We start from the raw sequence: 15,484 nt of genomic DNA, 5'->3' as shown, positions 1-15,484 counted from the left end.
GAAATTATTATAAAGTTTATAGGAAATCTTACACTGTATAAAAGGATGTATAATATAGAAATGGATATCAAGTGGATGAACTCAAACCTTTGACTGGAAGAATAGCATACAGTATTTTATGATCATACTAAATGTGACTAATTGTTAATGTGCTCCAGAACTGCAACAATTAATTGATACAAAACAACATATATACAGTAATATTAGCAAAGACACTATTAAGACTTTCTAGAGTACCATATATAACTGGATTTTTTTATGCTAAGGTCAACTATATACAAAGAAACATGCGGCCAGAGCTGCTCTGTGTGTGTGTGTCTGTCATCTTATTTGTACAGGAATTTTGCCCGTCTGTCCTTCTGAGTGGCAAACCTCTCAATGACCCTTTGATTAAAGTCAGGAATGTCCCTGACAAGTTTCTTCTCCATGGAGAGCATGGCCAGAGCGTTCAGGCGATCCTGTGTCATGCTGTTTCTCAGGAAGGTCTTGATCCTTTTCAGTGTAGAGAAGCACCTTTCTGACTCAGCAGTTGTCATGGGTGTGGTGATGAGGATCTTGAGGAGGCTGGCAGTCTCTGTGAAAGTGCTCTGAAGGTTGTTCTCCATGAAGAACTGGTACAGGGGCACTGCACCACTACAAGCCTTGAACTCACTGTTCTCATAGATGAGGGACAGTTCGGTTTTGAGCTTGGCCTTGTTCAACATGGGGTACGCCTCCACGGTTGTTTCAAGCGCTGTATCGGGAACTTCACACTGTGTTGTGGGAACAACTCTCCGTGCAATAGTGTTGCGCTGATGAGGTGCTGGGTGAAGGAGAACCTCTCTTTGGCATGACTCAGGATGGTATCACATACCTGTAAAGATACATCATCAGCTTTAATTTGCAATTAAGCTATTTTGATGCAAGTGATCCTGACTGACACATGCCTATGTCCAACTCAAGTATATGATTACCAAGGTGCTGATTGTTCAGGGTTTTGGCTACATACTACCAGGCCTGAAAAAAGTTCTATGGGGAAACACTGACAATTACATCACAACTTACCTCTATAGCCAACCTCTGTTGTTCTCCTGGTCCCAGCATCCTCCGTCGCTTGATGGGCTGTTGCTGCTCGTCAGATGCGCTGTCCCCACACAAAGAGGGAATTGAGGCCCTGGGTCCAAAAAATAAAGTTTAATTTGATAACTTGCAATCAGACTTCTTAGCTCACTGTAATTCCCCCTCAACACACAACCAGTGACTTTTTTATATATATATATATATATATATATATATATATATATATATAACAGACAGACAGACAGACAGATAGTGTGTATATACACACAAACTATGTCTAGTAACTGCTTTTAACCTGTGATGTACATAATTAACTGATGTTATTACGTTTTAAAGCCTTTTTCTATTACATTTGTGAGAGGGATGCAACATAATTTTGTTCTGCTGTGCACTTAGCAATAAAGTTAATCTTCAATAACAACTAGGCCTCTTCTAGAAATTGACCTGGTGGACACCTGAATAATTATTACAAACTGTGTAGTACTTTCCTGCATTATTATCAACGTCTGATTGTGTCTTTTTGGACAAACACTTGTTCTCGTGGTCGAGTAACAACAACTGCGCTCCTTGAGTGACGGGGTGGTACTTGGTGAGAGAGGAGAGAGACGACCCAAATTGTGGAGTAAACTAGAAAAACGGACGTTACACATGGCGGAGTGGCATTACCACATTTAACAAACCAAACATTGAAATACCGTTATAGAAGGTAAAGTAAAAACCCAAACTGGTCTGTGCATCAATACCGGTATATAGTAATATATAGGCAACATACCGTAAATCTGTATCAATTATGTACCAGTTTTACATGCATGATGAGGTTCAGCTGATGTGCATAGCAGTGGACGTAGTGCGCATTTTCGTACACATCCACTATTTTACGCTGCACTCCGCCGGTGGCTCCCCTCATCACACTTGCTCCGTCGTAAGCCTGGGCAATAAGTTTGGCCCTTTGTCCATGTGAGAGTATGGTGCTGAGCCTCTCCAGCAGCGCTGTAGCGATGGTGTCGGGCGGTTGCGTTCTCGATCAAAATGAACTCGAAAAACGCTCTTGGACGTTACTTTTAGCATCGATGTAGCGTATCACAAGCACCAACTGGCAGTGGGTGGAAACGTCAGTCGTCTCGTCAGCTTGAATGGCGATAAAATCAGCACTCTTTACTTCCTCCAGGATGTAATCCTTAAGCACTGACAACATACAGTCCAACAGCTCGTTCTGTATCGTCTTTGACGTGCCCTTAAAAACGGTAGCTGTCTTCAGGTGCTCCTCCAGCACACTGTCGAGGGAGGCAACAAAATCCACTAAGCCCCGGAAAATGCCGGGGTTGTCGGAGGAGTCAGTCTCCTCGTGCCCACGCAAGGCCAACTCAAAAGCCCCACAGAACTTCACACAATCGATAATTTTGGATAGAATGTGCCTGTTTTTATCCACCTCCTCATTGTGTTTCCTCACCGCAATCCTGTGGCCGTCATCCAGCTGCGTAGCAATGTTCACCCTTCCTAATACAGCTAGCTTTACAGAGTTGTCCATGTGTGCCCTGGTGTTCTCATGTTTCTTTACCTTCTCTGACAGGTGCTTCATATCCCTCACTCCGGTACCTGTCCATGCTGAATCTGACCCGTCGGTTTTAAAAAGCAAGCACGGAAAGCAAAATAAAGCATTAGCATCAGTGCACCCAGCTAGCCAAGCCTTCCTGGTGTACCAGCTACGGGAGAAGCCGCGCATATACTGCTTCCCTTTCTCGCTAGCCTGCTGTCTGATTGAGAGGTCAGGTTGATCTGGGCCCAGCTCTTTCACCCGAACTTTCTCTGACAAAGTTCTCCTCTCAAACGGATCTTGGAGGAGAGATTTCACCGAGTTAGGGTTGGGTCTTGGAGGAGTAACGCTTGCGTTCGCCATTGTCGTCTAGTAAAATGGCGCCACTGGAGCCCGGTCCTTATTTTATCAGGGCGAGCTTGGGGCGATAAAATAATCGCCCTCCTTGGATTCGAATTAAAATCGCTGATTAGCTACATTTTATGTCATACATTCATATCTTAAATTAGCAATTGGCTTAACTGCTACGTAGACCCGCCTCCTCGGGGCACTTTCTGTATCGCCCAGAGCTGACGAGGCGTTTGACAGGCAGAGGAAAGGTTGCGAATATGATTTTCTATCATATCTTACACATATTACTGTGTGCATTCCATATTTCAAACACACAAATATTGACATACTGATGTTTTTATTATTATTATTTTTATTTTTTTATTTTTAAAAAATAATAATTTTATTTAAGGGGGCGGCGCCCTAGCGCCCTCTATCGGCCAGCCGCCACTGGACAGAAGGTGACTTAAGGCAAAAACTAAAGTTGGGTGGTTAGTCTGGTTTACGAATTTATGTTTACTATGTCGACCCCTGAGTGCAGGTTGAATCAAGGGGTAAAACTTTGGTAAGGGAAAGGGTTTTGAATAGCCTGGTCATGCCATACAATAGGCTACAATAGACATAATAAGCACATGTCATATTTGCATAGAAGCCTATGCTCCATGGCAGTGTAATAGCTTCTGGTTTTGTGTAATGTCCTTTCATGTAATTTAGGGCCTACTAACTAATCTGTTGCCTGATTGGATTGAATTTTCAACCAGTATCTTATCTACAGTGAATGTGAAAGTGGGATGAACCAACTCACCTATAGTAGGCTATGTATTTTTACAATTTACCTGTAGGCTATGCATTTTTCTCTTGCAGATAAGTGCCAGGATGGTTGTGCTGTCTAAGGAATATGGGTTTGTGGTTCTCACTGGTGTTGCCAGTATAGTCATGATTGGCCACCTCGCCCTGAAAGTTGGCAAAGCGCGCAAGAAGTACAAGATCAATGTGAGTGGCCCAGGACCTGGGATCGCTAAATGGATACGGCTTACCATGTGACCTCATCTGACCAGGAAACAATTTCAGCCTAAAAGAAGGGCCCAGTGTTCTTAACCTCACTAGTAGGCCTACTGTGTGTTTGCTAAGAAAACCTCTCTGTATGGTTTACCTAATCTTCTTTTCTCTTCTCTGTTGGACAGTACCCTCAGATGTACAGCGATGACCCAGAAACTGGAAATATCTTCAATTGCATCCAGCGGGCCCATCAGAACACGTATGTAGTAATACTATAGTATGTACATGTAGTATGTAGCTGACAGTCAGCAGAGAAAACACAATATGTTTTCACATACAAAGTAAAAATGTCTTGTTGGATATTAGGTCCACTAATAGCTATTATTTATTTACAGCCTGGAGATCTACCCTGCTTACCTCTTCTGTCTTGCCATCGGTGGCCTGCATAGTCCTGTAAGTTGACTTCCATTTATTAATTTACTCTGTTAGATTTGTATACCGTGCATGCCAGACTGTACAGCTGATTAGTCGAAGTATATGTCTCTGCAATATTAGATTCCCATTCATTCATCCTTAAGAGTCTAAGCCGGGGTTTTACGATGATCATACCCTTTTAGCTATTTGATTTGGAATTTTAGGACCCCTTTAGGTATAAAATACAATTATTTGATGAAACATTGAATTTGGCCTTACTGCTATTAGCCCATAGAAACGCATTGAATAACAGATTCATTTGTAAAAACAAATAGTAAAAAATAAATCAAAAGGAAGTTTGTTTTAAAGCACCTGTCCTATATCTGAGAGAAATAAGAAAGATCAGAAAATAATGTAAAAAATATCTTTACCCATATTTAAAAAATTTTTGGGGCCACTAAACTACTTCCATATATACTTCCATTAATTATATTAACTGATTCCGGTCTACCTTCAGACGAGTCTTGTGATGCATGTGGGTGTCCTAGAGCAAAACATTAGTGTGTAGCCCAAACTGTCCGGACACTACAGACAGAAGTTGGCAGATCGGCGGTACCGACTTAAGACGAGTCCTGTGACTAGTCCTGTGACACTTGTGGAGGGTGTAGAGCAAAACGGAGAACACCATCATGTTTGTGAGAGTCATCTTTCCATAGAGTGGTCATATTAGTTAGTAGGCCGAACCTCGGACGCTACAGACGTTTTTGTGAGAAGACAGATTTTCGGGATGTCTCGTGGTCTGACAAACACTGCTGTAGCTCTGCCACCTTCCACCACAGATGTGGAAGACCGCCATTGGCGAATGCAGTGGATTGAGACACAGACCATGCTTAAACAGACAGATTTTGATTGGGATTATTTTATTATACTAACTAGATTTCCTCGTGGACATCGACTTTAGGGGGTTTTAAGGCATTAAGAATATTTTGTAGTATACCAACAGGGAACCTTGTGTGTTACAGCGCCTAGTCAGTGGTCTTGGAATGACATGGGTTATAAGCAGGGAGATCTACGCATACGGATACTCCACTGGAGGTAAGACAACTGATAGATATGCTTATAATCCAATAGTTGATTAAAACAATATGGCAGCCATTATTCAAGGGTTTTGTTCTATGTTATCCTTCCAGATCCTAAGAAAAGGATGCGCGGGGCATTCGGGAACATTGCTCTGCTGGGCATGATGCTGATCGTAGCCAACTTTGGCAGAACACTGTTGGGCTGTGGTGACTGGGTGTGGCATGGGATGAGACCAGGGATGAGGTTCTCAGCTCCCCTTCCCACTGCCATTCCTGCTACCATTCCCCAGTGAGGTACTGCAACCCCATCCGACCCCACTCTAATAGTAGTAGGATGTCCCTTGTGGGCATCCATACTTGTTTATGGCATACGTAGAAAGACAGTGTTTAGTAAACGTGAAAACAGACGACCACCGCTGTTTGTGCCTCATTCCATAACTACACCACCCCAACTCCTCCCCGACCCCTGAACCCTGACCCACAACTGAACACTGACAGGCCCAGAGAAGCTTCTGCAATGAACAACAGAGGAGGTGCATGCTTCACCACGTTGATTAACCTATTCTTTGTGAGAGTGTGATGTTTTGAATGCATATTTGCCAAAACTGTACTCTTAATGAAATTATAATGTATAAAATGACCATGGGAAATGGTGCTTGAAATAAATATTAAATGTCTTTATTTGGTTCTGTCATGGACTTGTTTTAATGCTGGTATCCATGGGGATGTGTGCTTTAATGCTGGTATCCATGGGCGTGTGTGAGATATGTGTAGGTGTTCGGTGTATTAGAAAAAGGCTGCCAAGAGGTTAATAATGTGTGAGGGGTGTGGTTGTCCTCGTTGATCTGAGCTGCATAGTTGTCCAAAGTTCACACACCACCTCTGATAAGTCTACATGCAGGCACAAGAAACGCTCTACTATTACCTTAGCCATTAGGCAATTTCTGTCCATGATTAGTTTAATTGTACTAAGTAACAATACAATAACTCTCTGAACTTGTGAATCACTCATATGATGAAGAGTCAAAAGCACACAGCTAAAAGGGTTTCAGTTGTATTATAAAAAAATTGAACAAGTCCTTTAAAACATACATTTCTTAAAGTTAACCCTGCAACTGTATATCATCCTACATCACTTTTGGCACTTAACTGGTAAATCACGAGAGACACTTCAAAACACTGTAAATATGAATTGTTACAGTGCTTGACAAAACAAGTAATTTTCAATCTAGATGTGACTTAAAATCTCATAGTTCTTAGACACTGCTCTGTTTCTGCATTTTAGTATTTCCAATTTACAAATTTAAAGGATCATTTTGTGAGACATCAAGTGAATAGTTAATAAATATGTACTTGACCATTTCCTATGTATTTTAAACAAATAGTAAGTATACATTTTGCATTCACATTTTGAAAATACTCAACTTTTTCATCATTTGTGTTTCACAAAGTTCCTTAACCGATCACTTTCACATGAAAGCACCACTGTGTGACCACTGTTGGTGAACCCAACCTTTCACCTCAAAGTAGTCTTTAAATTTGATTAAACTTTTTAGATATGGTTTTGAATCAAGTCACCCTTATTGGAGGTGACCCCCTTTCTGTCACTACACTTCAAACAAATTCACTGTTTTGCTGACTGTTTTGGGGTTACATTTACAGAATCTTTACTGGTTATCATGCAAGTAAGACCAAGGATGGGTGTTTTTCTAAACTCAATCCCTTGTTAAGACAACCCACTAGGCATTCTGGTTTGAAAGAGCATTTCACTCATGTTTGGCCAGTTCAGGGATTAGAATAGTCCCATAACATGGTTTTCTGGAGACTGGTGAACATTTAAATCACTTAAGTACTACTACAGTACGCATCTTTCACTCCCTGTCTATTTCCCCTCTATCATAGATCTTGGCAACAACATCAAATGTGGTATTGTGTTTTCTTCGTACAGTACCAACTCATTTGGGACTCCACTTCCACTGATATCCCCTAGAGGGCACTGTGACTGTTTCTATAACACATTAAAGTGCAGTCTGTGCTGTGCATGACCTGTATCAGGAGGGGGTACATTACAAAGAACAAAACAGACCTCTGTGCAGATGAAACATCAGAGCTTCAAAGGCAATAATGATGGTTGGCCTAATGTTGAACCGGAACCTCTGATGTTGGCCTAATGTTGAAACGGAACCTCTGATGTCCTATTGAAACACCTGATTGGGTATTTAATGCCTTCTCATTGTTAACAGAAGACAATCAAATTGGAAACTGCTCAGCAGGGGGAATCATAGTGAGCCAACATGGGCGCTGGCTGAGGGCCTCCAGTCCAGTCAAAAGCTTTGCCAGGATCCAAAATGGTGGCCGATTGGGTGTCTGCTGTGTAGCTGGGCTAGAAGTAAAGTTGACTGTTGATGAGAGGTTTCCATCATCAGTAAGTGTATCTGGAAAGTGGTGTGTCTTCCATCAAGTCATCCTGGACAGGAAGACAAGACTAGGATGAGTTAATGTTGCAAAACACTATATCACTTCAAATTCATCGAAATCATATACCCCACATAAAATGACATGCCATAGAAGACCTGAATCTAACATGTCCAGTACAGTATGCTCACCATGGGTAGATCCTGCAGCCGGTGGAACTCAGGGTGGTCGGTCCGTTGGCGGAATTTGAGGAAGAGGCCAACAGAGACTACGGCTGTGGTGACAATAAAGATAGAGACTAGGCTAGCCAGCAAAGGGTCCAGAGGAGAGTGGAGGTGTGGCCCTTTGTCTGAAACAAAATGTCAATTGATTTGATTGATACATTGGCTAATTTGTTGTGTCATTTGTTAACTGGATAATCAGTGAATTAGTTGATTGGTTAATTGGTCAATTATCACCTTACCCTCATCTTCAACGGTGAGCTCTGATGGAACCTCCTGGTGAGGCGGGCCGGCAGGGGCAGGAACGTGGGCTGGGGCGGAGGTCTTGGGGTGCTCCGGGGTGAGGGTTTGGGTTGGGTCAGGGGTCAATGCTGGGGTGCTGAGTTGGACAGAGGACTGGATCGGTGTTAAAACATGGGATGGAGGTGGGGTGGTATCTAAAACAGGAGGAGTAGAGGTGGTGAGGTGGCCTCCAGCGGGGCCAGGATAGGTAGTGCCCCCTAGGGTTGAGGGGTGGCTAGTAATGTCCCCTAGGGTGGAGGGCAGTCCTGCAGGGAAGGTTCTCTTTACAGGGGATGATGAGGAGGAGCAGTCTGGAGCGGCTGAGAGAAAGTCACAGAGAAATAGAATTACAACGGTATTATACATTGAGTGTACTAAACATTAAAATGTATGCACTCACTAACTGTAAGTCGCTCTGGATAAGAGCGTCTGCTAAATGACTAAAATGTAAAATGTAATTAAGAACACCTGCTCTTTGCAGGACATAGACTGACCAGGTGAATCCAGGTGAAAGCTATGATCCCTTATTGATGTCACCTGTTAAATCCACTTCAATCAGTGTAGATGAAGGGGAGGAGACAGGTTAAAGAAGGATTTGTAAGCCTTGAGACAATTGTGACATGGATTGTGTATGTGTGCCATTCAGAGGGTGAATGGGCAAGCCAAAATATTTAAGTACCTTTGAACGGGGTATGGTAGTAGGTGCCAGGCGCACCGGTTTGTATCAAGAACTGCAACGCTGCTGGGTTTTTCATGCTCAACAGTTTCCCGTGTTTATCAAGAATTGTCCACCACCCAAAGAACATCCAGCCAACTTGACAAAACTGTGTGAAGCATTGGAGTCAACATGGGCCAGCACCCCTGTGGAACGCTTTCGACACCTTGTAGAGTCCATGCCTCAATGAATTGAGGCTATTCTGAGGGCAAAAGCAGGGGGGTTCTTAATGTTTTGTACACTCTGTGTATATAAACTGTATTACATAGTGTACATACATCATCTCTAAAGAAGATACAGAGAAAGGTTCTGCAATGCCAAGCCTTTTTTCATGTACCATCATTTCATGTACCTGATTCTCCTAAATGAGGCTCCACCTATTATTTGAAATCAAAAGGAGAGGAATTAGACAAAGAGAGCAAGTATGTGAACAAGAGAGACAGTGGGAGAGAGCGAGACTGAAATCTGGATGCTGTTATGTAACATTGTGTGTTTTTTCAGTGTCAGGCAGAAGAGGTGTCAGACACAGAAGACACATGCTCAGCATCGACAGAGAGAGTTGTATTTGTCCGTCCAGTAAAACGATAATCCTACATCATGTTGCCACATCCCTCTCTACACCCCTCAACTTTCTATACCCCTGGTATGCTGCCTGGCGGTGGGTTGGAGCTTGAGGCAAGCTTCTGTGTTTGCAAACAAGCAGCTTTTGCAGAATGCGGCTCTCTATTTTCAGACTGTACACAGTCCACTGGTAACAGCTACCTCTGGGTAACCATGGGGAATATAGGCAGGCTTAATGACTCTGATAGAAGTAAAATATCCTTTGGGTTACTGTACCTACGAGAGTGGCGTTGTCTTGGGTGGCTGTAACGGTGTTGACTGTGTGTGCAGGTGCAGGCGGAGACGTGGTCATCTGATTGGTCACAGCCATGTCATCTGTAACAAACTCTGATTGAAGCAGCCTGTCGCCGTCAATAAAAGCTGGTTTGGTTGGGGCCCCATTCGCTTGGTCTGGTGAGGTCTGTTTGGCAGGACCTGGCTCTGGCCCCTGATCCTCATCTTCATTGACCAATGGGAGGACTGGGGATGCAGTGGACACGCCCTCATGCTGGAGGGCGCCTGGGGTGACAACAGGGGGCAAAACAGTGCTCTGACCTGCAAGAAAATAATGATGATGTCACTGTAGGAATAGGATGTCCTGGTGCTTCATTTTGTTGTGAATAGATGAAGTAGCTGGTAGACATTACAAAAGCATGACTGGGAAATAAATAGGATAGGAATCTCATTAGGCCTACAGCATGTGTTTCCAGGGTAACTGTGTGACATTCAGGGTCAGCTGATTAACAGAAGTGAACATTGTTCTGTAATTAATGGGAACAACACAATTTGGGATGAGTGACCTCTGGTCAGCATTATGTTCTACACATAATGGTGGATTTTAATATGTTGAGCAATTCTAAGAGTATTCATATTGGCCCATTATGTCAATAGAAACTTCCTTCACTATAATAAACTGATAATAACCCACACTGACAGGTAGTCCTAGTGTATAACCAATCAATAAACACTGCCAAATAAGATAGGTAACATTAGGCTACATCTAAATGTAACCTACATTATACAAATTGTCCTACTGTCATCAGAACATACTGCGATGATAAAGTAGGCTGAATGTGGAGCACAAAAGAACTCTCTGCTCAGCGGGCTGTCTGTTCTAAACACATCACACACACCGTTGACACCTAGGCCTACCCTTTGTCTCCGATGAGCTGGTAAAGGTCACCAAGGCACAAAGCAATAGATTATTTTCAATTTTCATTTCATTTGCTGCTTTCCATGGATGATGAAACGTTCAACGGCCTTAACGCCAGTTCTCTTCTTCTTTGCTGGAGTGTGTTCTTTGCTGTTCTTTCCGTTAGATTACTTGACAGTGAACATCATTGCTAAAAATACATACAGGGGTCTGGAATTAGAGGAGAGAAGGGGTGGGGTTGATATGTGAAGCGCATTTCGCAATGTCACAACTCGGGTGCCACCAGCGCAACACACAGAGTGTCAAATGTTTTGCAGAGGTCCGTCAGGACGATGTCTGTCGATGTAACTCAAAGCCCACAGTGTGTTCTGAATGTGTCACCGTCTCACCCCCTTCACATTGAGGAGGAGCGCCGCCCCCAAGCTGTCACTGCACGCCGCATGCGCTCCGTGCGCCCAGGGTAAAACACTCATTTCTTGGCATTCCTTTATCGGAAATACTGATAGGCCATACACAGGTAGAGTTGTAGATCTGTTTTAAAGATTCACTATGTTTATATGCTTATGAGAAAATTATATAGACCTGACACATTTACATTTACATTTACGTCATTTAGCAGACGCTCTTATCCAGAGCGACTTACACATTGACACGAGGTTGGTGGCATCTTAGTTGGAGAGGATGGGCTTGTGGTAATGGCTGGAGTGGAATTAGTGTAATGGTATCAAACACATCAAACAGGTGTTTGATGCCATTCCATTTGCTCCTTTCCGGCTATTATTATGAGCCGTCCTCCTCTCAGCTGCCTCCTGTGATAGACTGTTGGAAAGACCAACATTTCCTCTTAAACATTTCCTATTAGCCTAATCTACCAACAGAGGTCAGTGTTTCAACATGCACCTGTCATGCGCTGCTGGACCTTTTGGTATGTGGTCAGCACCATGATCAGCATGTGTCAATCACAACAGGACAATGAACGCTGAAGACCTTTTCCGACAACTAACTTTTGACCTGGAGTAGGCTAGCCTATTGCCAGGGGCCCCCTCTGTGTCATCAACAGCACTGACTGATAGAGGGAGAATTGTTAAAGTCCACGGTCGTCAAGCTCAACCACTCAATTATGTTACATGAAATAAAGATATAAAATGATTGCTTATCAAAACTATCTTTTTTTATTGCAGAATATATGCAATTTCTTAATTTTATGCATGCCTTGTGGTCTCCTGTTCTTCACCACATGAGGAGCAGTGGCCATATTGAGCCAAAAAACTAAACCCGTCACACTCAACCCTGTTACTTGTTTGATCATAACAGGATTGTGAGACTGTGACATAGTTGAGTTTGTCACTTACTTTTTATTTATTTATTTATATATATACTACTGTTCAAAAGTTTGGGGTCACTTAGAAATGTCCTTGTTTTCGAAAGAAAAGCAATTTTTTTGTCCATTAAAATAACATCAACTTGATCAGAAATACAGTGTAGACATTGTTAATGTTGTAAATGGCTATTGTAGCTGGAAACGGCTGATTTTTAATGGAATATCTACATAGGCGTACAGAGGCCCATTATCAGCAACCATCAGTCCCGTGTTCCAATGGCACGTTGTGTTTGCTAATCCAAGTTTATCATTTTAAAAGGCTAATTGATCATTAAAAAACCCTTTTGCAATTATGTTAACACAGCTGAAAACAGTTGTGCTGATTAAAGAACCAATAAAACTGGCCTTCTTGAGACTAGTTAAGTCTCCTGAGACTAGATAAAGTCCTGAGACTAGATAAAGTCTCCTGAGTGGCGCAGTGGTCTAAGGCACTGCATTGCAGTGCTAGCTGTGCCACTAGAGATCCTGGTTTGAATCCAGGCTCTGTCGTAGCCGGCCGCGACCGGGAGACCCATGGGGCGGCGCACAATTGGCCCAGCGTTGTCCAGGGTAGGGGAGGGAATGGCCGGCAGGGATGTAGCTCAGTTGGTAGAGCATGGCGTTTGCAATGCCAGGGTTGTGGGTTTGATTCCCACGGGGGGCCAGTATGAAAAATTAAAAAAAATTATGTATGCACTCACTAACTGTAAGTCGCTCTGGATAAGAGCGTCTGCTAAATGACTAAATGTAATGTAAATGTAGTTGAGTATCTGGAGCAGAAACAAATAACTTTCTTCTGAAACTCGTCAGTCTATTCTTGTTCTGAGAAATGAAGGCTATTCCATGCGAGAAATTGCCAAGAAACTGAAGATCTCGTACAACGCTGTGTACTACTCCCTTCACAGAACAGCGCAAACTGGCTCTAACCAGAATAGAAAGAGGAGTGGGAGGCCGCGGTGCACAACTGAGCAAGAGGACAAATACATTAGAGTGTCTAATTTGAGAAACAGACGCCTCACAGGTCCTCAACTGGCAGCTTCATTAAATAGTACCCGCAAAACACCAGTCTCAACGTCAACAGTGAAGAGGCGACTCCGGGATGCTGACCGAGGCAGAGTTGCAAAGAAAAAGTCCAGTGTCTGTGTTCTTTTGCCCATCTTAATCTTTTCTTTTTATTGGCCAATCTGAGATATGGCTTTTTCTTTGCAACTCTGCAGATATTCCATAAAAAATCTGCTGTTTTCAGCTACAATAGCCATTTACAACATTAACAATGTCTACACTGTATTTCTGATCAATTCAATTTGATGTTATTTTAATGGACAAAAAAATTGCTTTTCTTGCGAAAACAAGGACATTTCGAAGTGACCCTAAACTTTTGAACGGTAGTGTATATACAGTGGGGAGAACAAGTATTTGATACACTGCCGATTTTGCAGGTTTTTCTACTTACAAAGCATGTAAAATCCAGAAAATATCATTGTATGATTTTTAAGTAATTCATTTGCATTTTATTGCATGACATAAGTATTTGATACATCAGAAAAGCAGAACTTAATATTTGGTACAGAAACCTTTGTTTGCAATTACAGAGATCATACGTTTCCTGTAGGTCTTGACCAGGTTTGCACACACTGCAGCAGGGATTTTGGCCCACTCCTCCATACAGACCTTCTCCAGATCCTTTAGGTTTCGGGGCTGTCGCTGGGCAATACGGACTTTCAGCTCCCTCCAAAGATTTTCTATTGGGTTCAGGTCTGGAGACTGGCTAGGCCACTCCAGGACCTTGAGATGCTTCTTACGGAGCCACTCCTTAGTTGCCCTGGCTGTGTGTTTCGGGTCATTGTCATGCTGGAAGACCCAGCCACGACCCATCTTCAATGCTCTTACTGAGGGAAGGAGGTTGTTGGCCAAGATCTCGCGATACATGGCCCCATCCATCCTCCCCTCAATACGGTGCAGTCGTCCTGTCCCCTTTGCAGAAAAGCATCCCCAAAGAATGATGTTTCCACCTCCATACTTCACGGTTGGGATGGTGTTCTTGGGGTTGTACTCATCCTTCTTCTTCCTCCAAATACGGCGAGTGGAGTTTAGACCAAAAAGCTCTATTTTTGTCTCATCAGACCACATGACCTTCTCCCATTCCCCCTCTGGATCATTCAGATGGTCATTGGCAAACTTCAGACGGGCCTGGACATGCGCTGGCTTGAGCAGGGGGACCTTGCGTGCGCTGCAGGATTTTTAATACATGACGGCGTAGTGTGTTACTAATGGTTTTCTTTGAGACTGTGGTCCCAGCTCTCTTCAGGTCATTAACCAGGTCCTGCCGTGTAGTTCTTGGCTGATCCCTCACCTTCCTCATGATCATTGATGCCCCACGAGGTGAGATCTTGCATGGAGCCCCAGACCGAAGGTGATTGACCGTCATCTTGAACTTCTTCCATTTTCTAATAATTGCGCCAACAGTTGTTGCCTTCTCACCAAGCTGCTTGCCTATTGTCCTGTAGCCCATCCCAGCCTTATGCAGGTCTACAATTTTATCCCTGATGTCCTTACACAGCTCTCTGGTCTTGGCCATTGTGGAGAGGTTGGAGTCTGTTTGATTGAGTGTGTGGACAGGTGTTTTTTATACAGGTAATGAGTTCAAACAGGTGCAGTTAATACAGGTAATGAGTGGAGAACAGGAGGGCTTCTTAAAGAAAAACTAACAGGTCTGTGAGAGCCGGAATTCTTACTGGTTGGTAGGTGATCAAATACTTATGTCATGCAATAAAATGCAAATTAATTACTTAAAAATCATACAATGTGATTTTCTGGATTTTTGTTTTAGATTCCGTCTCTCACAGTTGAAGTGTACCTATGATAAAAAATTACAGACCTCTACATGCTTTGTAAGTAGAACAACCTGCAAAATCGGCAGTGTATCAAATACTTGTTCTCCCCACTGTATATATATAAACAATTTTTAGGGGTTAGATCTATCACACCCTGATCTGTTTCACCTGTCTTGTGCTTGTCTCCACCCCCCACCAGGTGTCTCCTATTTTCCCCATTATCCCTGTGTATTTATACCTGCATTTTCTGTCTGTCTGTTGCCAGTTCGTCTTGTCTCGTCAAGTCGTCCCAGCGTGTTATTACATGTTTTTCCTTCTCTCTAGTTTGTGTTCTAGTCTTCCCGGTTCCGACCTGTTTTTGCCTGCCCTGACCCTGAGCCTGCCTGCCATTCTACACCTGCCTGACTCTTATTAGGATTACTGATCTCTGCCTGTACCGGACCTGCCGTTGCCTACTCCTTGTATATAATACATCTCTGAGACTCGAAC

At 43.1% G+C, this 15,484-nt stretch overlaps 2 protein-coding genes across 4 annotated transcripts in view; one reads left to right on the top strand and one right to left on the bottom strand.

The window, feature by feature from the left end:
• Positions 1-6,096, top strand: part of mgst3a (microsomal glutathione S-transferase 3a) — a 6,688-nt gene extending 592 nt beyond the window's left edge. Inside the window, exons 2-6 of one of the 2 annotated variants that reach the window (XM_045224773.1) lie at positions 3,766-3,916; positions 4,108-4,181; positions 4,318-4,375; positions 5,359-5,431; positions 5,527-6,096. In XM_045224773.1, the coding sequence (XP_045080708.1) occupies positions 3,800-3,916; positions 4,108-4,181; positions 4,318-4,375; positions 5,359-5,431; positions 5,527-5,708 (504 nt within the window). In that variant the 5' untranslated portion in view covers positions 3,766-3,799 and the 3' untranslated portion in view covers positions 5,709-6,096. The remainder of the gene's footprint in view (positions 1-3,765; positions 3,917-4,107; positions 4,182-4,317; positions 4,376-5,358; positions 5,432-5,526) is intronic. The other variant, XM_041896461.2, reaches the window with a different exon arrangement.
• A 96-nt stretch (positions 6,097-6,192) lies between these two features.
• On the bottom strand, positions 6,193-11,144 carry LOC121581085 (putative uncharacterized protein DDB_G0290521). 2 transcript variants are annotated; one of them, XM_041896459.2, is made up of 5 exons: positions 10,801-11,144; positions 9,886-10,203; positions 8,294-8,653; positions 8,022-8,179; positions 6,193-7,882 (listed from the first exon to the last, which is right to left on the bottom strand). In XM_041896459.2, the coding sequence occupies exons 1-5, from the start codon at positions 10,865-10,867 to the stop codon at positions 7,838-7,840; spliced, it is 948 nt and encodes a 315-aa protein (XP_041752393.1). In that variant the 5' UTR covers positions 10,868-11,144; the 3' UTR covers positions 6,193-7,837. The 2 variants fall into 2 exon arrangements, with proteins under 2 accessions (XP_041752393.1, XP_041752394.1); XM_041896460.2 differs by having other exon boundaries at positions 8,294-8,488.
• Positions 11,145-15,484: the final 4,340 nt, after the last annotated feature.

The sequence above is a fragment of the Coregonus clupeaformis genome, chromosome 14, assembly GCF_020615455.1.
Source record: "Coregonus clupeaformis isolate EN_2021a chromosome 14, ASM2061545v1, whole genome shotgun sequence".
NCBI lineage: Eukaryota > Metazoa > Chordata > Actinopteri > Salmoniformes > Salmonidae > Coregonus > Coregonus clupeaformis.
This window is presented reverse-complemented; position numbering and strand designations above follow the sequence as displayed.

Excerpts from the sequence above, each read along its gene's own strand:
- LOC121581085 (XM_041896459.2), bottom strand. The coding sequence starts at position 10,867 with ATGAAAATTGAAAATAATCTATTGCTTTGTGCCTTGGTGACCTTTACC. Across the intron at positions 10,204-10,800 it reads CAGCTCATCGGAGACAAAGG|GTCAGAGCACTGTTTTGCCC; the intron begins GTAGGCCTAGGT and ends ATTTTCTTGCAG. Across the intron at positions 8,654-9,885 it reads AGACAACGCCACTCTCGTAG|CCGCTCCAGACTGCTCCTCC; the intron begins GTACAGTAACCC and ends ACTTTCTCTCAG.